Source organism: Ictidomys tridecemlineatus, chromosome 9 (genome assembly GCF_052094955.1).
Source record: "Ictidomys tridecemlineatus isolate mIctTri1 chromosome 9, mIctTri1.hap1, whole genome shotgun sequence".
Lineage (NCBI taxonomy): Eukaryota > Metazoa > Chordata > Mammalia > Rodentia > Sciuridae > Ictidomys > Ictidomys tridecemlineatus.
The window spans coordinates 553628-577366 of record NC_135485.1 but is presented as its reverse complement, the minus strand read 5'-3'; the positions used below and the strand labels follow the sequence as shown (position 1 = coordinate 577366).

The window sequence follows — 23739 nt, the reverse complement described above, 5'->3', positions numbered from 1 at the left end:
GATTTCCTATATACTATGACATGTTATTCACAAGTATAAATTGGTTTATTTCTTCCTTTTTAACCCGAATAATTTTTTTTCTTGCCTAAATACTCAGCAACAACCTCCAGTGCAATGTTAAATAAAAGTGGCAAGAGCAAGTCCAGGCATAATGGGTATGCCTGTGACCCCAGCTCCTTGGAGCTGAGGCAGGAGGGTCACAAGTGCAAGGCCAGCCTGGGCAACTGAGTGAGGACCCACCTCCTACTAAACAAACAAACAAAACAATGGTAAGAGAAACAGTTCTTGCCTGTCCTGTTGCTGGCCTTAGGAGAGAAATTTCCCATTTTCAGCATTGAAGTATGACGTTGGGTTTCTTGGAGATGCCTGTACAAGGGTGGTCCTTGATCTCCCAGATGTTTTCTCTGCACCTGTTGAGATGATGGCTTGACACAGGCCCTGCACCCAGGAGTGTGAGGGCCATGCACTTGCTCTGCACTGAGCCGCAGACATGGACCTGCCATGGTCCTGTGTCCTCCTGGTTTCCCCTGCCTTAGAAGTTAGGGGCCAGGAGGGGCTTGTCTGAGACTTGCTTCAGCAGCTGTGTCCCTAAGGCTGCACCTGATGAGATGTGGGGATGGAGACCCAGTTCACATCTGCTGGCCCTGCCCACCACTGTGGCGTGGGGAGCATCTCCTCTGATCTTCAGATTTCCCAGGCTGGCCGTGCCCTCCTCAGCTAAGGCCATGTCCCACAGAAGTGCTTCCTCCTGCCTTGAGCCCACGGCCTCTGGCACCCTGCCCAGGCCTGCTGTCCTCTCCACAGCCCCCCTGCTCACCCAAAACTGTAGGAAGCTTTCAGGAATAACTGCTTTTCCATCTGTCATCTGCCTTTAGTTGAACCCCAAATGCAGTTGAACCCCAAATTGATTGCTTTACAGTTTCTTTCCAGTTTCACACTTGGTTTTCTAGATAGGTTGCTGGTTCCTACTGTAACACACCAGTAGCCCCACCCCAGCAAATGCCTAGCGAATGGATTGGCTAACTGGATGTGCACACTCTCCCGTCTCCAGATGACCACAGGCTGCCAGGCGCGTCTATCCAGTGTCCCATTGTGATGCCAAGCCCTGAGCACTGCTCTGGGGACTCCGAGTGCAGTACTTGGTCCTGCCCAAGATGGCAGAGGCTTGCTCTGGGAGCAGCAGCCAAACCTGCCTCTGGGAACACTAGTGCTTCTTGCTTCAGCTCCCCAACACACCTCTTCTGACTGCCTGCGACAGTGCTTCCCATACCTCACTTGAGGGTGTCTTGGTTACCCTGATCTCCCAGCATGCCCCTCAGGCCGGGGAGGCTCACCCCATCCTGCTGCCCTGACCTTGCTGTGCCCTGGGTACGTGGTGACACGCCAGCCGCCAGCTTCCTTCACAGCTCCTGGCCGTGCCGTCTGTGCTGTCCTCTGGGGTGTGTCTAGAGGGGTCTGCTGGTGCCCTCCCCTGGTCTGGGGGCTGCTGTCTCTGAGATACACAGAGATGGGCCTGCTCCTCAGTCCAAAGGCCCCGTGACCCAGGGCGGTGGTCCACTTGGGCCTGTGTGGATGAGTTATCTCAGCAGGGTCCCTGCTAACCAGTGCAGTTGTGTGGCATGCAGTTACCTGCCATTGTTATTATGTGTGGTTGAAGTGTACCTGGGATCCATTTTAATCATGGTAGTGAGACCAGCAGATCAAGGGGGGTCAGCTGCCATGAGGGACAGTGGCTGTCAATTGGCTTTCTCTGTGGTTCCTTGGAGAGGGACCGAGTGGGGCAGACAGAACAGGCCAACCGCTGGGATTGGCAGGTTTGATGACTGAGCAGCTCCAGGGTGTGGGCTGCCCTTGGATGTCCGATAAATGGCCCGGAGTGGTCAGGGCTGGGGAATGTGGACAGGCTGGCTTCCACGAGAGGGGAGCCCACAGGTAAGCAGTTCCTGAGTCAGAGCAGGCTCTCCCAGGAGGGGCAGGCCCTGCGGACCAGCCAGGCCCTGCCACATGAGAGTGGAAGGGTGGGTACAGCCCACCAGGGTCCTGGCTTCCTGGTCCCTGGCTGTTCTGCAGGGTCTTCTGAGGGAGCGTCACCATGCTGCCTCAGGGTCCCGGGAACAGAGATAAAGCCGTCCCAGTGCAGAGCTGTCTCGAGCCCCATGGCCCAGCATCCTCTGTCCACTCTGCAGCACACAGGGCCACCATGCTCAGGGTGTCCCGAGGCTCAGGCACCCCATGGAGGGAGAGTTGCCGGGTTCCCCTCGCCCACTTCCAGGGGAGCAGAAGGCAGGCACGACTCCCTCGGGCTTACGAGCACAGGGTCCCAGGCACACAAGCTTCACTTGCTGCTTCTGTGGTCAGGAGGAACTCCGGCTGCTGCACACTCAGGGTGGGGGCGGGCAGGAAGGGTGTGTGTGGTGCTGCCTGTCATCAGCCTCACAACAGCTGGAGAAGCCTGGCCTCCAGGGACCTGATGCACCCCGGCTCCCTGGCAAGGCACAAAGCCTGCCCACCCAGGAGGCAGCCTGCAGCACCGCCCTCCAGCACCTTGTGTCTTTCCCCCACAGGCAGCGTCTCCTACCCAGGCCCTCCACATCCCAGCCTGACACCCAGACAAGTGGGCATGGCAGCGGCTCTCAGGTAGCGTCCTGAGCACGGCTTGTGCATGATGTTTGGAGGGGAAATAGGAACAAAAGAAGGTCACTGTGACCCACTTGGGAGGAGTGGCTACTGCTAGAGTCTGCACTCTGCAGTTGGCTCCTGTTCGCGTGTGCTTCCAGCCAGGTAACCTGTCTGCCCTGCTTTGTGGCTGGCGTGTTTGAAGCTGAGGTGTGACGGAGGCATTGGCCATTGCTGAGAACCCCACAAGAACCACCAGTGGCCACACAGGGCTTCCTTGCGGGAGGGGGTTGGGGTCACAGGTGTTCTCTGCAGAGGTCAGGAAGTGAATGCTCTGCTTCTCTGGAGCCTTCTCATCCCTGCCTTTTTGTGGAGAAACTGGCCACAGGTGGCATGGCAGTAAGTAGACAATGTTCCACAGGAATGTCCCACAGCTAGCCTGGAGCTACCTAGGTCCCCTTGGCAGCTCGGCCTCTTGCCTGCCTAGAAATAGGCAAACCACATCAAGAGGAAAACCATCAGGCGGAGAGAGGTGGCTGGTCCTACAGAGGGGGCAGTGTGTGGGACTGAAGGCCAGGGAAGTACGCTCATGATTCGGCCAAGCCATGCTGGCCCAAGGCAGGTCCTCAGCCAGGAGGTTTAGGAGCTCTGTCTCAGTAGGCTTCATCTAGAGACAGGGGCAGGCTTTTGCCCAGGGCTCAGGTTGCTGACCCTGAGTAGACAGGACGCCCACCATGCCCTGCCTCTTGACAGGTGGGTCTCCTCCTTGCCCCGCTCTCTCGGCACATGGATGTCTTCTGAGTGTGGGAAGGGTAGCCAGCCTCCCAAGGCACACACTGACCTGCCAGCCCCTTGGTTGGGCCCAAGTGCCCCCTCACTGCCCACTGGCTTGCCCACCTTGCAGAGAGCATGTGGCCTGGCCCATGCAGCAACTCCTGGGCGCTCTGCCCCCTCGGACCCTGAGGCAGTCCACACCAGGCTGCCTGACAAGATGCAAAGCTTTGCCCACCCAGGAGGCAGCCCCGCAGCACTGTCTTCAGCACTCACTGCCTGCCACTGCGTCCCCAGTGGGACTGTGTGGTGCTGTCACCGCACCCTGAGACCCCGTGTTCTCTGTCTGTCCTCTGGACACAGAAGGTGAGCACAGTGGGCCCTGGCAGGAAAGAAGCTGAGGATTTAGGCTTCATGTGAATTAGGTATAGCAGGTGACCACGGAGGCCACTGCCTTAGAGGAGGAGGCCGTTGCTCACGGCTCCAAGGCAAGGGCACGCAGGGGTTCTCAAGGAGGTGGAAGGGACAGGGGCTGTGGTAGAGACCTGCACTGTGCCTTCTGGGAAAGGCTCAGGGCAAGCACATTGGAGTGGCCTGAGGTCTCTGGGACGAACATGTAGGCAGGACGCTGGACAGTGGTGGTTAGACAAGGTGAGTGATAGGCTGCCTGTGAAAGGCCTGCTAGCTCCGGAAAAGCCGCCCCGAGCAGCCGGGCTTGCAGGACCAGTGAGGGCCAGAGGTCAGCCCATAGCAGGGCAGGGCAGAGTGGAGCAGGAGGCCCAGTAACGGGCAGCACCAGCAGGCTGTGGGGCCTGCAGCCGGGGACCCATGGTTTGGGGCTCATCATCCTGGAGAGTACAGATGAAGTGTGAGATGGATGAGCTTCCAGAGCCTTCTGCACACTGAGGGTGGAGCTGGAGGCCTTTGGCAGCTGAGGGGTGAGCAGGGGGTGAGCTGCCAACAGGACTGAGGCGGCAGGGACAGTGGGGGGGCCCATAGAGAGAAGGGACCAGAATTGTCAGTAGGTAGGCCCAATAGAATGTAGGCAGGAGGGGCTGGGGCACAGGCTTCAAGTTGGCCTCAGTGAGAGAGCAGGTCCAGGGGGTAGTGGTCACAGGGTCCCAGAGGTCCTGGGCCCCTGCTGTTCCTGCTCAGCTGCTTATTAGTAGTGACCTTAGGGAAAGCTATGGAGCATAGCTCTTGACTTTGGTCAGCATGGTACAATGGAGGGTTGTGTAGGAGGCTGTCAGTGGCTCCGACAGCCTCCTCTCCAGATCCTTCTTGATCACCTGAGCCCAGAGAAGTCCTCCCCTGAGAGGCTGCCCAGTGGGCACCACGTGTGCCACCACTGCCCCTCACCTGCAGGTCCTGGGTACTCAGGACATGCTGCGAATCACGGTGGCCTCTAAAGCCACATGCAGTCAGTGCTCAAACGATGGTGGCACTAGAGGCTTCGGGTGCTCATGACTACTTGTAACTGTGTTGCTAGGGTCCCACCAGTGCAGATGCCCTGCAAGGGAGCTTCGCCAGCTCCAGCGTCCTGGCGACCAGGCAGAGCGGCGCGAGGCGGCTCCCCGGTCGGCGGTGTCGCCCAGGCCCGGCCCCCCCGGCCGCCCATCAGCATCTCTGGCCTGCTGCAGAGACAGTGCCTAGGCAAGTGCTCAGCCACCCGTGGTGCTTCTCAAGCTAAGTACGCACGTGACGAGGGCAGCAGGAACAGCGTCCTCCAGAAGTGCGTCTATGCTTCTCCCTAGCACGTGAGGAACCCAGTGGTGCCTGCTCCTCGCCCTGGTTTTAGACGATGCCCAGGCACACCAGTGTCATGCCCAAGGCCTGAGGTCTGGCACTCCATCTGGACATTTGCATTCTTGTCTCCTTCAGCAGGGGGAATCGGGAAGGGAAGGAGTTTCAAAGATAACATTCTGTTGCAACTCTCATGCTTCCTGCAGGGTCTGCTCCCTTTGGGGGATTGACACATGGACGGTGAGCACATCCCTGCCCTGTACCTGCCCAGCTCTGCTCTTCAGCCGCCCCAGCACGTGCGCTCCACGGTGACTGTGCAGTTCTTTCTGGATGCAGTGATTAAGTAGCATAACTGAATAAAGCTCCACCTGATCATCTGGCCTCCCATGTGACATGTCTTGGCTTCGCTCTTCCTGAGCCCAGGCTCCTCCCTGAGTGTGGTGCGGAGGCACAGTGGGCATCCTTGTCCATGGCTCCCTGCCAGGGGCCTTGCACCTGAGCCCCATCGCGGCTCGCGTTCCACAGGGGAGAGCAGCCACTCTCAGCCCCGCCAGCCCTGCAGCTCTGCTCTTGGCATACTTGACCCTCTGCCGCTGTGGGACACATACGGTCCCTGTCTGCAGAGGTGAGCCTTGTGCAGGCGAGGCCTCGGTGTGGGAGCCTCTAGGTCTGCTGTGCAGCTGCCTCACACATGGTGTTGCCCACCAGGGCGAGAAAGGCCTGTGGCACCAACTCTGGTCCTCTGTTTTGCATTTACCTAAAAACTGCCAAGGACATGGGTTGGTCCCACAGCAGCTGTGGAGCAGGAAGGAGCAGTGCCTCTGCCATGGGCGAGGCGCAGGCAGGCTGCACACTGACTGTCCAGGGAACAGAGGCCACCTGCAGCCACCAGTGTCTCCCCTGGGCCTCGAGACTCTGTGACACCTGGGCTGCTGGGCAGGAAGGAGCCCTCTTGGTCCTGTGCATAGCCCAAGGCTGGCTGTCCCCCTTGAGTGCACTTTGTCCTGAGGTCTTGGACAGTGTGTGTTGTAGGTTGGCTCCCTGCTCAGAGACTTTAAGTGTTACAGAATCCCTGATGATGGAGTTTTCTCTGTGCGTCTTATAAAATGAATATGATTATTTGAGTTGCCTCTTCCTCAAGCTCCTGGGCACGGGCACAGTGACGCAGAGTTGGCCTTGGACCTGGAGGACTGGTGGGGACTGTTCTGCAGGGGAGCAGAAGGGCTCTTGTGCTCGAGCTCAGTGCTTCTAGAGACTTCTTAAAAACCTCCCAGGAGATCCGTACTCTGCCCTCTGGCCAGCAGGGTCCCTGTTGGGGCTGGTGGCTGACCATGTTCTCCAGTGACCTCTCCCACTGCCTTCCAGACATGAACTTGAATGCCATGCTTTCAGCACTTCACACTTGTCTTTTTGATCATCTGTACAGTGGACTAGGCCAGCTGCTGAGGTCTAGCAGGCGTCTAGTGGAGGCGGGATGCTTGTCAGATTGGCCTTTCCACCCCTGCGTATCAGCACCAACTCCAGCACCTTTTCTTTTCCAGTAACTCACTGGAAAAGGCCAAGTTAGTAAAACACCCAGATAGTTGCCCAGCCATGTGTGGGCACAGAGGGGCTTCTCAGCTGGGGCACCAAAGGTGCATGGATGCCAAGCGCTGCCTGTGGGCACAGAGGGGATGTCTCAGCTAGGGCGGCAAAGGTGCATGGATGCCAAGGGCCAGCTATGGGCACAAAAGCAGCCGGTGTAGGGTCTGCCTGTCCCAGGCTGGAGGAGGCAGCACCTTTCCTGCTGCCCTGTAGTCCCAGCTATTGGTGCTTAGCCACCAAGCTCTGCTCCCGGGCACAATGGCCGTCCTATGGTCACACACTGGCCACCAGATGTCACCACTGTGCAGAAGGTTTAGAGGGGGTGCCTGGACCCCCTTGCCAGCTGTGGCTCCCCAGTTCCCTTCCCCTCTGCACAAGGGCTCATCTTCTGGCTGGACTGAGGTGGCCTGGGAGCAGGGGTCAAGGAAGGGCTCTGAAGGCCAGGGGGCTGACGTGGCTGCTCCATGCTTGTTCTTTGTTTGCTACACTTCCGAGTTCCGGGACGAAGAGCCTTTCAGACCAAAGCTCGGGCTTGACAGATGTTACTGATACCACATGGGATTGGGGAGACGCTCCAGGAGAGGCCCTGCCAGGAGTGAACCAGAATCAGGGAGTGAACAGGAGACTTATCGGGGCAATAACGCGACTCTGGCTCAAGTTGAGCAGGCTGCTCCCTTCCGAGGGTTTCCTCACCAGTGCTGCCTGACACACAGCTGAAGACCACCATCTCCAGTGCTTGTGAGGGGCTCATCTCCTTGAGCAGGTGGAGGCTTCCTGGCTAGCAGTGGCCTCTTGCCACTTACACACCTGCTCTGGGGCCCCTGCTGCAGTGCGGCTTTGGGGCACTAGGTGGCGCTGACCTGAGCGCTTAGAGCCACAGGTCCAGTGGGCTTCTTTCCACAGGAGGAAAAACCCTCTCTCCAGTGCTGCTCTTTAAAATATCCAGGAGGAAATGGAAATATTTGGAAGGCTCCACATGTCCCTGCCCACTGCTGCTGAGTCATCAGTGACTCTGGGGAGCCACAGGGTGTCCCTTCAGGTGTACCTTGAGAGCATCCCCTGGAGGGGCTGGGCAGGAAACTCAAGTGAAGGCTGGTACTCAGCCTCCAGAGAGAGGAGGAGAGGCAGTGGCCATCATGCGCCCAGACACATGCAGTGTCACGGAGGAGTCCCAGCTGAGCCTCGGGTCACCACTCTAGACAGAGTTCTCACAGGAGTCCTTCCTTAGGAAGCCTGCACAAGGCCCGGACATGGAGTCACGTCAGGCAGCTGGGCCCCGTGCGGCTGTTCATGATGTGGCCTCTTCAGACGTGCCCACTGCTGTGAGCTTGCACCTGATGCTCTTGGTGCAGGTGCTCAATAGACACAACCATTGGTCTGTCGTGGTCTCTTCTTGGCCTTGATGTTGTTGCGGATGTGAGTAGCAGTCGATGCTCCTGGACTCCAGCTCGCGGGTCTTGGTGTTGGCTGAGGGACGCCCCAGTCCCCTGGGCACGGGCATCATTCTCCTGGGGCAGAGCCTCCTCAGGCCCACTCCTCCTCTCTCATGGTTCCTGTTTGTGTGGGGTCTGGCTGTATGTCTTCTTAATACAAATGGAGCCCCGCCCTCCACTGGGCTCCTCCCAGGGCTCACGGAGGGAGCATGGTTGCACCCTTCCCTGTCCCAAGCATGCACTGCCTGTCACAGAACATCCTCTCCTTCAGGCACCCATGGGGTGTGGGTGCGAGGTGTGGGCACTGCGCTGAACCTTGGTCTTCCTCCAGGTGCTGCCTCGTTCACCCGTGTGGGTGCTTGGCAACTGATGCAAGATGTGCCCCAAGAGCAGATAGGTGGCCCCTCAGCCTGCAGCCTGTGGTCCCACCAGCCACAAGTGACACCTGAGGAGAGCAAAAACCTGAGGACACAGGCGGTACAGCCGGGGGCAGGCTGAGACCCAGCAGGTCATGAGCAGGTGCCCCAAGCCCCATCTCAGGAAAGCCCGGCCTGGGGCTTGCTTTCAGGGTCCCAACCTGAGGAGGCAGGGTGCCTGCTTGGCACTGGTGGAGACTGGCAGAACCCCAGCAGACAGGACCAGGTCACGGTGCTCAGCCAGGAGGGTGGCAGAGGATTTAGACAGTCTAAAGATACCGAGGGTGATCAGGGACTCCACAGTGGCCCGAGAGGTTCTGGAGCCGCAAAGCAGGATGCAGCGGGAGAGTAGGCCTGGGGACACAAGTGGGGAGATGGGTCTGAGTGTCACTCCACCTCAGAGGAAAACAGAGCCAGCAGCTAAAGTGCAGAAGACCTGGGTGTGCAGAAGGGACCAGGGACCCATTCAGGGGCTGCTGGCTTGACTGATCCTCTGCCACCCTCCCGGCTGAGAAGGAAGAGAATGGGTGGGACAGGAGGGGGTCACCAGCCACACCCCAGGTCCAGACAAGATGGCAGGTGAGGTGGGGCAGGTCAGGAGGGGGGACAGGCCAAGTCCTGAAGATGAGGTGGCAGAACCAGAGTGGGCCTGGTGGTCTACAGAGGGGAGAGTGTCGTGGAGGGACACACTCCCTACAAGTCACGGGGCCAAGGAGGGCTGAGGCCACCTCTGAGTCCCTCCCTGCAGCCTCCCCCTGGACACCTCCAGCCAGCACCTACGGGGTGACCTTGGGCTCTTCTCATCCAGAACTGGTTCTCAACCTGATTTGTCGGAGTCTGGCAGCTGAAGACTCAGGGAGCCCACAGGAAACTCCGGGAGCCCAGGGCCCCCCGCTGCACCATGCCCTTCTCTGCTGTGCCTCTGGCTGGCAGCAGGAGCATGCCCTGCAAATGCCGGTCCCCTCACCCCTGCAAACACTGTGGGGCCAGCGTGCCCAGAGTGCACCTCCCTGGGCAGAAGCCCTGAGCTCTGCACTGTTTCCACCTCCCCCGCTCACCTCCCTCCCCAGCTGGTCACAAAGGCCCCCAGTGCTGCTTGGAGGAGGCCACTGCTCCTCACCCCAGCTCTCCAGAGTGTGCGGGACCTCTTGCTCCTCTGGGGCGGCTGCACACTGCCACCCCCACCCTTCTTGGCTTTCATTTCTGAGAGTCAAAACTGGCTGCCATCTGGCAGGAATTTCAATTTTAGCTTTAAATTCTCCATGGGTGAAGAGCGTGGTGTGAGGTATTGATTCACAGTGGTTAACTGTGCTTTTCCTACGTGAAAGGATACATAGCACAGCACTGTTCCAGAGACAGGCAGAGCAGCTGTGGAGAGATGGGAGGGTGGATCTACAAGACCAGAGCCCTCCCTCCAACCACAGCAAGGCCTGCAGAGATGAGCCTGGGACCCCAGAGGCCTCCCCCTCACCAGCCCTAGCAGAGCATTTTATTGAGAGAACAATACAGAAAGCCCAGGAACGAATGGAGGAGCGGTGATCAGGAAGTGGGCAGGCAAATGAGGTGGGTCCAGAACCTGGCCGAGGCTGACCCAATGCTGAGGAATGCTCACTGCATCCACCGGATACTGCAGCTCCCTCCCCACCGGGGCCTGAGGGGTCCCCTGTGTCCACCCTCCAGGCAGGAGGGAGTATCACCCATGGCCAGGCTGGGACCTGCCCCAGCCAGGCCTGAAGCTCTGTGTGTCCTTGCCAATTTCCCAGAGCAGCACCTTCATGCTGACCCAACCTGGAACCTAGATGCAGTGGCGCTGTGGCCAGCAACCCCAGGGGCAAGCCCATTCCTCAGAAACACACGCAGGGGCTGGGGAAGCCACGCAGCTCTGCTCAACCCCAGCTGTCGTAAACACGGGTTCTGAACAAGTTTTCAGACCAAGAGGAAATTCCTGAAATTCTTGGATGGTCAATCCAAGCCTTACTCCACCTGCCTTGGTTCTGAGTCCTGGGTAAGGTGGCACCGAGGGGTGTCCTGGCAGAGCAGGGAGCCCTCAGGGGAGCCTGGGAGGAGGCAGTGAGGGCTTCCAGGGCGCCCTCTGCTGATGAGTGTGAGCCCTGCAGCTCAAGATGCCCTGAGCTTTTGGCCAGCCGCTGGCTGCTCCCCTGCTTCCTGCTGTCCCCACAAGGACCCAGCCAGGCCTCAGCCCGGTGCCCACTGCCTAGCTCACTCTGCTACCCGAGGTCCTCCAGCACCAGTGCACATCAGCCTCCAAAGCCCAGTGGAATCCCACATCCCCATGGACATGGGGCTCCTCCCCTGCTGTGCAGGCCTCTGTCCTGTGGGGACGTGGAACATTTCCACAGCTTGTTTTCCTGACGCTGACCGCTTCTGCCAAGACAGGCCTGTCATTCGAGGCCTTCTTGGGATAGCGGGTCAGGTGTCCGGCTGGGGCGAGTGTAGAGGTTCAGCCCTTCTCACCAGGACTTCTGCCTCTAAGCACACCTCTGTGGCCCCAGGTCCCTCCCAGACACACCCTTCTGTGACCTCGGGTGGGAGCAGGGCCAAGGGCTGGGGAAGGGGACAGGTCAGCACCTGTGGCAGGCTCACCTTCCCAGCTGTGGCTGTCCTGCGTGGCTCCTTGATGTGAGCTGATGAGAAGGCCCTGTCACTGCCAGGCTGCTTGGTAAGAAGCCCAAGTTCTGAAGGACATTGGCAAGACAGGATCCCAAAGACAGGAGGTGGTGTCTGCCCCAAGTTCAGGATGTTCCATAGGGACCAGCCCAGGGAGTTTGTGGACAGGTGCATCAGATGACTTTGAAAATGCCCAAAGCCATGAGCACCTTTGAGTGAGACCTAAATGTACAGGCATGTGCCCAGAGGACAGGAGGGTTGCCACGTGCAGATGAATTCTGAGAGTAAGACTCATCCCCAGTCACTGGCACCTGGGTGGGTCCCGCTGCACCACAGCCCTTAGGCCTTCAGAGAGCCAAGAAAGTGGAGCACAGGGCCAGCCCTGCTGGATTGGGCATTGGGCACAGGAAAAGGGGTGTGATGAACTGAGGGCGAGTCCAGCCCTCCCCTGGAGCACAGCCAGGAAGGGGGCAGTGTGACAGAGTGACAGTGACAATGTCGCCCAGGCCTGTGCCTCCCGCCGTGTGCAGGTCCACCCAGGCGCTGAGGCCGAAGCCCTGGTCCCAGGTCCTAACCAGCCACAGTGTTCCCGTGAAGCCCATCTGGGGACTCGGGCCATTGTCTGAGGCAATGAGTGACACTGCTGCTCTTGGCTCCTCCCAAGACTTCTTCACATGGTTCCTCTGTGTATATTCTAAACAAGGAGCTCATGGGGCTGGCGGGTAGCTCAGAGGGAAGCACGGGCTCGCATGAGCAAGGTCCCAGGTCCATCCTCAGCAAGACCTTAAATTTTTTAGTTTTAAAACAATTTATTTGAGTGGAAACAGCAGTGAATGACTTAGGACGATGCTCTAGGATTGTGTTCCTGACATCTCTGCTCCTGACCTGTGCTTGGCTGGTCCCACCTCTGCCTTCTGCTGACATATAGGCCGGGTCCGTCTGCACAGGCCACCACCCCAAGTCCCATGCCCTGCTCTGCAGTGTCTTCCCCCAAGAAGGCTGACAGGTAGAGACCCTGTGGGTGCCACCGGGGCTCAGTGCACCCCGGGATGGGGCCTGGAGTCCCCACCTGTGGGAGGGAGTCCCTGCCCAAGTCTGCGAGCTGAGCAGAACAAGGAGCAGAGCCGGGCTGGGGACGAGGCCGCCCGCCTGCTCAGGTGGTGGTGGAGTCCAGGGTTCCACCCTCCAGGGCCACTGCTCTGCCCACCGGGCTCAGGCAGACACATGGCCAGGGGTGTCCCCGGCCCCAGAAGGTCAGCAGGAGGCTGAGGGTTGGAGCTTTCACACAGCTGCAGTCCACATGCTCAGCATGGGAGCTAGGCACTGGACAACCCTGGGTGGGCGAGAGAGTCCAGAGGCAGCCACAGATTCCCAAAGAGCTGCTGGTAAGACAGGACCTGGGCTTCAGGATTTGGCTCCGCATTTTTCTGAGTGCGGTGTGTTTCAATCACCGTGATCCCTAATAGGAAAACTGCCTTCAGAAGAGGCTATGAGGTCTTGGGATCATGAAGCACACTCCGTGGCAGTGTGGCTGACCTGCCCTGCACCCACACTGGCTCCTGCCACAGATGCACCTTAAAGGGGCACCTCTGGCCAGGCCCAGTGGCACACACCTGTGTCCCAGAGGCTCGAGAGGCTGAGGCAGGAGGATGGCAAGTGCAAAGCCAGCCTCCGCAGCTTAGTGAGGCAGTAAGTAACGTAACAGGCCCTGTGTCAGAAAACAAAAGGGCTGGGGGTGTGGCTCAGTGGTTAAAGTCCCTGTTCCCATCCCCAGCACAAAACAGGGCACCACTGAGCAGCCTGGAGTGGCTGGACCAGGGAACCCTTAGGGCTGCTCCTGCGGTCTTCAGCTGAGGGGGGTTCTCCCCCAGGGGAGGGGAGGGGATGCAGACCTCAGAGGACAAGGAAGAGTGTACCAGTCGGGGCCCTTTAGGAACCTCAGGCCCTTGTCAGGACGTGTTTCTCTCCCCCATAGAAACACTGGGAGTGACCCAGGGCTCCCTGGGCACAGGCCGTCTGCCCTCAGGCCCAGGGATGGAGAATGTGCATGGAGCATTGGGTGTTGGTGGGTCGCGGTGCTCATGGGGGCTGTCAGAACACTAGGGTGGAGGGGCCAAGCCTGGTGTAGCCCGGCACCCATGGGGTCCCTGGTGCAGTATCGTGCAGGAACCCTGGGAAGCAGGCTCTCAACAGGGGAGGAAAGCCCCTCATCGGCAGCAGAGCTGAGGAAGCACATGGGCCACGGGTCGGGGGCGCAGAGGCCAGCCTCGGGCACAAAGACTGCTGCCCTCCTGCCACCTCCCTGACCCATAGCTCCCTCCCCTCAGGCCCTGCTGTCCTGCCCAGCTGCAGCCCAGGCCTGTGCCGGGTGGGGGAGGCCAGGACTGGGTGCAGGGTGAGTCAGCGCTTAGCCCACGCAGGGGCTGCGTCACTTCAGTGACTCACCTCCCTCGTCAGGGTCCAGGATGGCCAGGAGCCCCCACCCGGAGGCTGATGGAGGGACGTGACTCATCCCTTGAGGCACCCGTGTGCACCAGAGGAGTCCAATCGTGGACTTGCAGGTACCGGAGCGACAGGAACGGTGCGTGGCATGGACATGTTCTGTCTTGGAGGCTCCGGAGGGAGAGATGCCCCACCCATACACTACCCACCCTGGCCTGCCTCTGAAGGATGCCCACCTCCAGCATCCTCCTGTGCAGCCCCTGCAGGATGACATGGCCCCTGGTCCCTCAAGCATACCCAGCCACAGACAGGACTCACTCCCTGCTGCCCACAGCTCTCTCGTCACCGTCACCTTCAGCACTTCTGAGTTCTCCCCCTGAAACTGGCAGGAAAGCTGCCCCCGGCAGGGCCCTGAGCCGGGCCCCCGAGCCAAGCCCCCTGGGGGGACAGCGATGATCACCTGAGGGTATGGCCAGGTGCTGGAGCAGGAGGGCCCTGCCAGGGAGCAAGAACGAGCCCAGGGATTCTCCTGGGTCCTTCCGACTGGCTGCAGCAGGGGCCGTGGAGGGATGGCCTGCTGGACCTCTCCTGGGCTCCCAGGCTCCTGCTCCCAGGCCTGCAGGGTCTGACCTGCGCTGTGGAGGGCTTGCTGGCCAGGGTCAGGAGAGGGCAGGTGACAGCGACCCCCGAGCCTGCCCGAGGTCCATGCTGCTCGTAAAACCCCCATCACCTCAGTTCCTGCTCTTGGGATCCACCACCTGGCCTTCCTGGGACCCACTGCCCAGCCCTCCCACTGGTCATTTGGTACATCCAGCCCTGCCCACCAAGGATGTTCTCTGGAACATCCCCTGGGGGGGAAGTCCCCTCCACCCTGGGTGCCGGTGGGAGCTCTTCTGAAGGGATCAAGCCAGGGTGGGAGGCCTAGGCCAGGCCTTAGCCTCGGCGGCTCTTACAGGCCTGAAGCCCCAGCCTAGCAGGCGCCCTTGGGACCCACCTTCCCAAGGACACAGGACCAGTCAGGAGCCAGCCAGCAGCGCCCAGCATAGCCCGCCCGCCTGGGCCCCTGCCCAGCGCATCGTGCTGTAGCCTGGTCTCCCTGTTCACAGGGCACAGGGGTCCTGAGCCCTGTCCTGCCCCTGTGCTGCGAGAGAGGCCAGGAACAGACACGGGGCACCCACATCCACGCAAGCACACACTTCGACACCACATACACACACGCATGCTAGTGCACAGACACACGTGTGCACACTCACCTGCGCACACATGCGTGTGTGACCCATGCTCACACACACAAGCAACACTCCAGCCACAGCACAGCACCAGGTGGCAAGCTTGGGCAGAACTGGGTCTTGGGTGAGGCTGACCAGGGAGGATTTCCTGAGGTCACAGATGACTGTCTCCTGCATGCCCACAGTCTGGAGCAGCACTGGGAACTGTGCCTGCAGTGTGGGGTGCATTCCTCACAAGGGGTACCACATGTTGTGGGCAAGCATTGCCCCACATGCTGTCTGAATAGGACACACGGATGACCACTCAGTATTCATCCTCTGGCTTCAGGTCATAGAATCCTCAGTGTCCCCACTTCCCTGGAGCTGGGCTTAGGCCCTGAGTGCCCATCTAGGTGCCAGTCTGCCTTGGCCAGGCCGACAGAAGTATCTCCTGAGAACTGTGGTGTCCACTCTGCCCACTGGACTTTCACCCCTCCTGAGGCCCCAGCCTATCTGTCCACTGGGGCCAGCCACCCACCCTGGGAGGTCAGGCAGGGACAACCTACCTCCTGGGAGAACGCACTTAGGAAGCAGAAGACATTCACAATCTTTAAAAGCTTGCAGCCAGCACCCGAAATGGGGAGTTTTCCCAGTGGAAAAATGCACAGGAACCCAGGCCATTGGGGACCTTCACAGAGAGGAAGGCCAGTACCCCTGCTCAGGCCACACAGGGCAGCTACTGCACCCATGGCGGCCCCTGGCCTGCTTTCCCTGCACACACTGGAGCCCTCCAAGTGGGGTGCGGGAAGGCGTGGGGAGGGCAGGGCCCAGGGCAGGCAGGGCGCTGGCAAGGAGATCCTGAAGACCCCTGAGAAGAGCTGGTGGAGCCCCACCTCCAGGGTGCCCTCACGGCCAAGACACTCTGGAAGGAGCCGGCAGAGTGATGGTGTGCAGCCCTGGCCCAGGGCGAGGCCATGGCTTGGCAAGAACACACGTGTCCAGCCAACCTTCCGTGGCTGCTGTGCTCTTGGGTAGCAGCCTGCACCCACTGGGACAGACCTGTGCCTGCTTGTCCCCCTGCGAGCACCACCTCACCCTGTGCAGCTAGAGCAGGAGCCAGGACAGAGGTGATGCTGCAGACCTCAGCACACAGCAGCAGCTCTGGGGGCCTCCTGGGTGTCGGCGGAAGGAATTGAGTAAATGCTGGCCCTTTGCAGCCCAGGGGCTGGCAGTTGGCCAAGGATCAGCAGAGGTCCCTGGGTGACGTCAAGTGGGGTGGCCTGTCCAGCTCAGCTTCGTCTGGGCCCTCCCTGGTCCTGGGCCCTCACCTGAGTGAATCCCTGAAGGAGCCTGAGCCCCAGAGGAAGGGTTGGGGTCCATTCCACTACAGCCAGGTGGGCTCCGTTCTCACCTGCCAGACTGAGGGCCTCCACCTAGCCCTTCAGAATGGAGTGCCCGTTGGATGTGGGAAGGGGGGTCTCTGGGTCCCCAGGATTCGGGTGACAACCTCCCCCCTTTCCTGGCCCAATGATGCCCAGCACCACAGACAGTGTGCATATGCATGGGGCCACAGGCCAGCAAGCAAGACACCAGGAGTCCCCCAAGGACAGGCCCAGGTGGTGCCTCTCGTGGCAGGTGGCCCAGGGAGAATGGTTCAAGCCACCCAGTGAAGTTTTTTCCAGAGTTTTTAAAATTCTGTGGCATGAGGGAAAGCCCACACTCTCTGCCTTGCTGGGACCTCCAGACCTGTCCACTCCCCACACCCCTGTCCAGGACCTACTCTTGCTCAGCATAGGTTACAAGGAGACTGTCTTTAAAATCCATGAGCAGGTTTGGGACCAGCCCCAGGCAGGCAGGGTACCAATGCCCCCCCCATGCTACTCTGAAATGGGGACACAGGCCTCGTGCCAAGTGTGGGCGCCTGGCCCAGTCCTGGGCCCGCCCTCATGGCGGGCTCAACTGTTCTGGCCGCCCCCCCCTGTGGCCCCGGGGTGCTGTCCTTGCTCATGCAGCTGAGGGCTGCCCGCTCAGGTTTGGGCTGAGCTGCAGAGGATGCTGGGCGGGACCCCAGCCTGGGCCCCCACAGCCAGGAAGGCACCCAGGTGTGGCCTGCTGTCCAAGGTGGGCCATGCAGTGTGGTAGCCAGAGGGAGACCAGTCTGGTGAGCTGGCCCTGTGGGAACAGGGCGGGGTCCCTTCTTGGGTCCCTGGTCAGGCACCTCCTCTCAGCAGCTGCTGGAGCTGGGCCTGGGGTCGGCTTGGGCCCAAGGGTGGTGGAGGTTGAGGCCTCTCAGCATGGATTCCTCAGGCCACTGGCTGTCCTGCCTGGGTGGGCCTTCAGCATCTCAGGGTTCCCACTGGCCTCGGGCACAGTCCTAGGAGCTGGCTTTGTTCACAAGCCTGAGACACCAGGATGAGTGACAATCCCCAGCTCCTCAGGCCCTCCTGCCCCTCCCCAGCCTTCCCACCTCCTGGTGGGCCTCAGGCCCCAGGCTGTCCCAGAGGGTCCAGCACAAGGACAGAGGTTCAAGGTCCCATGACTAGAAACATGAAAGCCACTGCTCCAGGTGGGGCCAGCCCCCTCGGGTGACCTGGCCTTAGTAGCACCTGTCTGCCAGGATCAAAGCCAGGCCCGCCGCTTGGCAGAGTAGGTCTGGGAAGGAGCCGAGCCGCAAGAAAAGCATCGAGCCCCACAAGGGGCATCAGAGCCCAGGGGTCAGTCCCTGCACAGGCCAGGCTGAGCAGGGTCCTGGGGCAGGAAGTACGGCCTCCTGGCTGTTCCCAAGGAGACCCTGCCCCGAGATCCTGCCCAGGAGACCCAAAGGGCAGCCTTGTGGATGTGGAGCCCTAGGGCACCCGTTATATGAGGGGCATCTGGTGGACTCGACCTGGACAAGGCCCACCAATGGCCACCAGCCTCACAGCCCTGCCCAGGCCCACGTGGGAGAGTATGGAGCAGGTGTGAAGCAGGTGAAGCAGGGGTCCCCCACAGAGGCATGCACATGCACATGTGAGCACACACTGCACCCATGCACACATACCCTGGGGCACTGTGCATGTGGTGTGCGGGTATACATGTGTGCAAATGTGTGCCCAGGGCTGGAACACGTGCACACTCCCCTCTGCATCAGAGGTGGGACTCAGCGGCTGCAGGCCATCTGAGTGAAAGCTGGGTCAGGTGGAAGGGACTGTGCACAGGAGTGGTCCCTGGGGATTGGCTGAGCACCTGACTTTGCCAGACCCCCAACCATTCACCCTAGGGTCAGAGAAGGCAGAGGGGACATGAGCCAGGAGGCCACCAGCAGGATGGGGCATCCTCAGCCTGGAGACAGGGAGCTGGGACCCGTCCAGCATGTCGGACCAGCCCACAGCCCGCACGTGGCCACCCAGAGCAGGCCCCCAGGCCTCATGCACTCTGCAGGTTCAGCCTGAGACCAGGCACCCGCCGGTGCCCCTGCGGAGTTGCCCATAGGGTGAGCACAGGAGGGGCGTGTGGACAGGGGCTGAGCCCTGGGGTAGGGAACAGGAGCTTCCAAGCTCATGCAGCTGGGCTCACCCAGGGCCACAGTGAGGAAGAGGCTGCCTCAGGCGTGTCCAGCAGTCTCTGCCCAAGGGCTAGGCTAGGGCCACTTGTGCAGCCCCATCCCAGGCCCCTCCTTGGGGTCCAGCCCCCAGAGCCAAGTTCCCCTGTGGATGCCTGGGCTGAGTTGGGCAGAAGGCAGGGTGGGACAGCCGGGCCCCCCCTGGAGCAGGGCCTCCACAGTTCCTCTCTGGGCTGGAGCTGGCGGCCCAGGCTGCCCGGCGGGCGAGGGCTGCTGGCTGGCGCTCCTCTCATTTCCTCTTGGCCCGCAGGCCCGGCTGCCTCAGGAACAAAGGGTGGATTGTGCCTCTCTAGCCCTGGGCGAGGTGCTCCTGCCACTGCCCCTGTGGGCCTGGGGGTGATTGCCTCCAGCCCAGCAGGCTGCTCTGCCTGCCTCCCGCAGTCTGGGAGCTGGGACCCCGTCCAGCAGCCCTGGGCTCCTCCTGGCACCTCCACCTCCAGCAGTGGCAGTGGCCGGGCTGCCTCCCCTGAGCCTGCCCCCACCCTGAGCCTGCCCCTCACCCAGCCCACCCAGCCACTTCCTGTCTCAAGCCCTGACTCCAAGATGTCCAGCCAAGCCACCCCAGCCTGGAGTCCCCAGGGGTCTATGCTCCACCATTGTCTATTTGCCCTGGGCAGACCAGGGGCAAAGGAGCCCTTGCTGCCCATCTGTGGCTAGATCCCCTTGCCCAGGTGTTGGGGCCACACCATGCTGGATGTTGGCTTTGGGGAGCCAAAGGAGCCAGGTCCCTGCTCCCAGGTTAGAGGGGCCACAGCCCCATGAATGCTCCTGGCACCATACCCCATCAGTGGGTCCATCAGCTCCTCCTCTGGACAAGCCTCTAGTGAGTGCCACCATGAGCAGCCTGCCCAAGCCATGGATGGGGCCATTAGCTGGGGCATAAAACCCGCAGGGAAACAGCACCCCATTTTTCAGGTGGACCCAGGATCTGTGCTGCAGCCACTCCAGCTCCAGCAGGCAGTCCAGGTCCTATCTGCCAGATGCCCATTCGCAGGACACATCTGGAGGAGGCCCAGGATGGAACATCTAGCCAAGGACAGGAGGCGGCAAGCCCCCAGCAACCTGGGGCTGGGGTCGCAGTGCAGGCCCTGGACAGCCCAGCCACAATGGAGCACTGGGCTCTGCGCACTGAGCCCCAAGGCCGGGTGGAGAGGCGGGGGCTGGCAACCCCACAGCCTGGGCAGGGGAGCGCTGGCTTGACCCTCCCCTTCCCCCCAAGCCAACTCAGACCCCATGGAACTCTCCAGAAGACACCTAGGTCCTCACCACTGCCCAGGCCCCTACCACTGGCTGCCCCCTTCCTGGCCCTGTGGCCACTCCGCCCCTGCTCGCTGTTGGTCCAGCTCCTGCTGCCTGTCAAAGGGGCTTTGTGGACTGCCGAGCAGAGCTGGCCCTGGCTGCCTTGGAGGGGCTCCAGGAGGGAAACGCAGAGGACCGCTTTTGGAAGAAAGAGGAAAAAAATTACAGGAAAAAGCTGTGAACTGAGAAGGAATTTGCCTCTGTGGAGACTGGCCCGCCCCAGCCGCCTCCCCTCCCTGGGCCTAGACTCACCTCAGTCCATGTGGTCACCACCAGCTCCTTCCAGCCTCTGTCACAAATGAGGAGGATACAGAAGGTCCCAGTGTTTGGGCAGCTGCGTGGGGTGTCATTACAAGGAGAGGCCAATGCCCAGGGAGCTGTGTACACTGGGATAGGGAGCTGACCCGGCAGGGCAAACAGATGATGATGAGTCCTTGCCCACTGAAGCCCAGGCCAGTGGGGGTGACCCTCAAGACCCCTACCTCTCTGCCACATGTCAGAGGGTCAGGGTCTAAGCCAAGCACCAGCTGCATTGGAAGACCACTGCCCATCGGAGTGGACCCCTGACTAGATGCAGGACAGACGCTGGGCCACTGCTTGACTGTGGGTCCTCAGGCATCTGGCAGCAATGCCATTGTCATCTGCAGATGGCAAGTAGCACTGGGGCCCAGGCCAGCACGTCCACTCAGCGAGAAGGTCCATCTGTCCTCCATCACTGGGTCCTGCCTAAGGATCAGGGGTTCCTGAGTTCCTGGCACCCCCAACCTGTTCCAGGGTGTGGCTGGCTGGGGCCCAGGTGAGGGAGGTTGGGACCACTTGGGGCATGTGTGCGTTGGCTGGAGGGACAGGGGTCCTAGCCCCAGGAGAAGGAGCCCTGCAGCTGCCCCGCCTGCCCCCTCAGTCTGGACAGAGACCTGGGGCCCAGGGAGGTGGTGGCTTTCTGGGAGGACAGGGGGCACTCCTTGGGGTGCCCTCTGCCTACTCCCCGTTCATCCGCCTTCTGCTGCGCCTTGCCCCTCCCAGGGAAGGCCCAGACCCTGGGAGGCCTCAGGGACAGACAGAGCCTCTGCAGGCCCAGCCAGGCCAACCTGTGCTGCCCCTGCCCACTCCACCTTCCGGCTACTCTCCAGGCACAAGTCTGAAGGAAGCTGTGGACTGCAGACCCAGCCAGATCCACCCAAGCCTGGGAGCCCCCAGCCAGCGCTGGCAGCTGGCACCACCTGCCGGCCTAGTGCCAGAAGCCTGGGGATGTCAGGGCAGAGCAGAGGTGGCCTGCAGCTGCCTGGGCCTGGGGCCTGCCCCCTCCCCTCTGCTGCCCTTGCCTGGGCTGCTATAGCCTCAGGTCAGGCTCCCCCGTCCCCTGCGCCGAGCCTCCTAGGCCACAGACAACTGACCCTGAGGGTGGACATCCCTCCTGACACCCCTCCCGCCTCCCTGGCCCAGCAGAAGCTAGGCTGGCAGAGGGCGCCCCGTGGGCTGGCCAGCCCTTAGAAATATGGCCAGGCTTGGTGCCACGGGGGCGGCAGAGCCCCTGTAGTTGCCTAGGGCAGGATGGCAGTTACCCCAAGCTCCCCGTGAGCCACTGGTCCTGACTTGCCATACTGCCTTGTCACCCCCAGGCTCCAGAGTCGAGTCACCTGAAGAAGACCACCCGCTGGTCCTCCTTGGGCTGCGAGTCCCGGCCCAGGTCTGCCAGCGTGAGCTGGGCTCGAGCCTGTGCCAGGAACAGCCCCACTTTGCTCCTGGCTACCCTGAGGGGTGGCCCAAAGGCTGGGCCTCAGTGGGCAGCAGCCTTGGGGTGGACAGGCACACTGAACCAGGCCAGTGTGAGTCCTACATGGAGGAGTCCAGTGACACTGCGGTTGCAGGCAGCTGGCCAGGGCAGCCATTGCCACAGGAGGCGGGCTGACCCATGAGGGAGCACCCCCACTCCCAGCAGCTGGACCCTGGCAGCTCAGGACAGCCCATGGCCCCTACACCTGGCTCTCCTCCAACCCCCAGCCCTGCTGTAGAAAGTAGAGAATCATAGCCCTTTCCCCAACTGTGGCTGGGACCAGATCCTCCAAGGCAGGGATGGGCTAGGACCCCCTGTTAAGGGATTAGAGTGACCAGCGGCCAGCCTCTATGCTCCACTGTGTGGAGGAGCGCACCCCGAGCACACCCCTGCCACGCAGGCCTGACCCCACCAAGCAGAGGCTCCCCCTCAGCTGAGGCTCAAGGTGATGGGGCCAGAGAGGTGGAGTCACCCCTTGACTCTAGGTGTGGAGGGTGCTGCCTGCTGACCCACCATCCTGATGACTTCCCACAGCAATGAAGAGGCCCCAGAGGCTGGCCAGCCTGGTAGCTGTCCCCAGTCCTCCCACAGCTTCTAGCCTCCTTCCCCTTCTCCTGGGCCTCGGCCAGCCCTGCCTGGGCACGAGGTGTGCCAGCCTGTTGGGGGCCGACATGCCCTTTCCATCCCTCACAGGCCCCAGCAGTCAGGGGGCAGGCAGCTGGACTGAAGGACCCAAGCCCAGGCCAAGACTAGATAAGGCTCACGAGGGCTGCAGACCCTGGCTGGGACCAGGGAAGGACAGCATCAAAGGACCATGGGGCCCTGGAAGTTGGGGCTGGTGCTGGAGGACAGAGCCCATCAATGGGGTCCCGCCCTCACAGAGAACCAGGGCTACAGTCACCAGTAAGACCTGAGCGACAGGAGGTCCGTGGAACTCAGGCTGGCCAGGAAGTGCCCAGAGTCCTGGGCAAGAAGTTGGCTGGACTGCAAGGCGGGATGAGCTGAAGGACCCGTATGGGCACCAGCCGTTCCGGCCATGCAAGGGCCTTGGTGGCTCCAGAGCTGTCTGCACAGCTGCACAGGACCTCTCAGTGGAGGTCCAGGGAGCAGGGGTGCAGCATCAGGTCTGGGTCCCCTGGCCAGTCGGAGGTGGACCCGACCTTGCCTTGACCAGGTTGCCCCCCGTTAGGATGAGAGCCCTCTCCTTACAGACCCAGTGGGGCCCCATGAGGACTGGGGGTGTGGCCGCAGGCCCCCGGGGAGCCCACTCTCGCCAAATGCCCCATCCAGCCGGCTCAGCTAGCATCATCAGGGGTCCTGGAGGGGGGGCAGAGGGCTAGCTCAGCTGGCAGAGGACGCAGGTGGCTGACAGGGCCCTTGCAGCCCCTGGCTGTGGCCTAGGCAGGACCAACACCCTCACCCAGGACTGCACGCCTCAGGACAGACCCCTGGTGGCCCGAGGCTCCTCAGCCCAAGCACGGGCAGCAGCGTGCCTGGCCCTGTGCGGCTGAGCCCAGGATGGTCAACCTGGTCAAGGCAAGGTCGGGGCCCACCTCCGAGTGGCCAGGGGACCCGGACCCGGGACCCTCCTGCAGCGAGCAGCCTGGGCCCTGCACCCCACTCGCTGCACTCCATAGACCCTCCCGGTGCAGCTGCCAGCCCCCAGGAGCCCAGCCTCCTGGCCCCACCTGTCTCCCAAGCCAGCCCACTTCATGGGGTCCAGCCTCACAGCCTGGGCCTGCTCTGGTGTCCATTTTGTAGGCCAGGTCCTGGTCCTGCCCAGGGACTGGGTGGACCAGTTCCCATGGCTGACACCCAGGCGCTCGGGACACCCTGGCTGGTCCCTCCCTCTTCGACATTGGACCCCCGTGTCCCTCAGCCACATCCATGCTGTGAGGGACCCCTGCCCTGTGCTCCCTCCTCTGTGTCACAGGTCTCCTGTGTCTCCATCTTGGGCCTGGGCACTTCCACAGGTCCAGGGGTGGAACTGACACGTGCTCCCTCATTTCCACCTCACACAGCACCCTGTGCCCAGGAGTCACCTCGGGCCCCTCCCTTGGGGACAGCTGCAGACTGGCCTTCAACACCCCTTTGAAGCCAGGAGGGCTGGGAGGGGGAGCGGTCACACCCGAGGGTGTCAGACCCAGCCGTCCTTTCAAGTTTGCCGGCCTTCACAGGCAACCAGCTTATCGCTGGCCAGGACACTGCTGGAGGGAAAACCAGG

The 23739-nt window shown here is 61.4% G+C and overlaps 1 protein-coding gene across 3 annotated transcripts in view; it reads left to right on the top strand.

The window, feature by feature from the left end:
• Rnf212 (ring finger protein 212) overlaps positions 1–5505 on the top strand; it is a 34262-nt gene extending 28757 nt beyond the window's left edge. For all 3 annotated transcript variants that reach the window (XM_078020805.1, XM_040292857.2, XM_078020804.1), the window contains 2 exons: positions 2565–2637; positions 4877–5505. In XM_078020805.1, coding sequence (XP_077876931.1) covers positions 2565–2637; positions 4877–5141 — 338 coding nt within the window. In that variant the 3' untranslated portion in view covers positions 5142–5505. The remainder of the gene's footprint in view (positions 1–2564; positions 2638–4876) is intronic.
• Positions 5506–23739: the final 18234 nt, after the last annotated feature.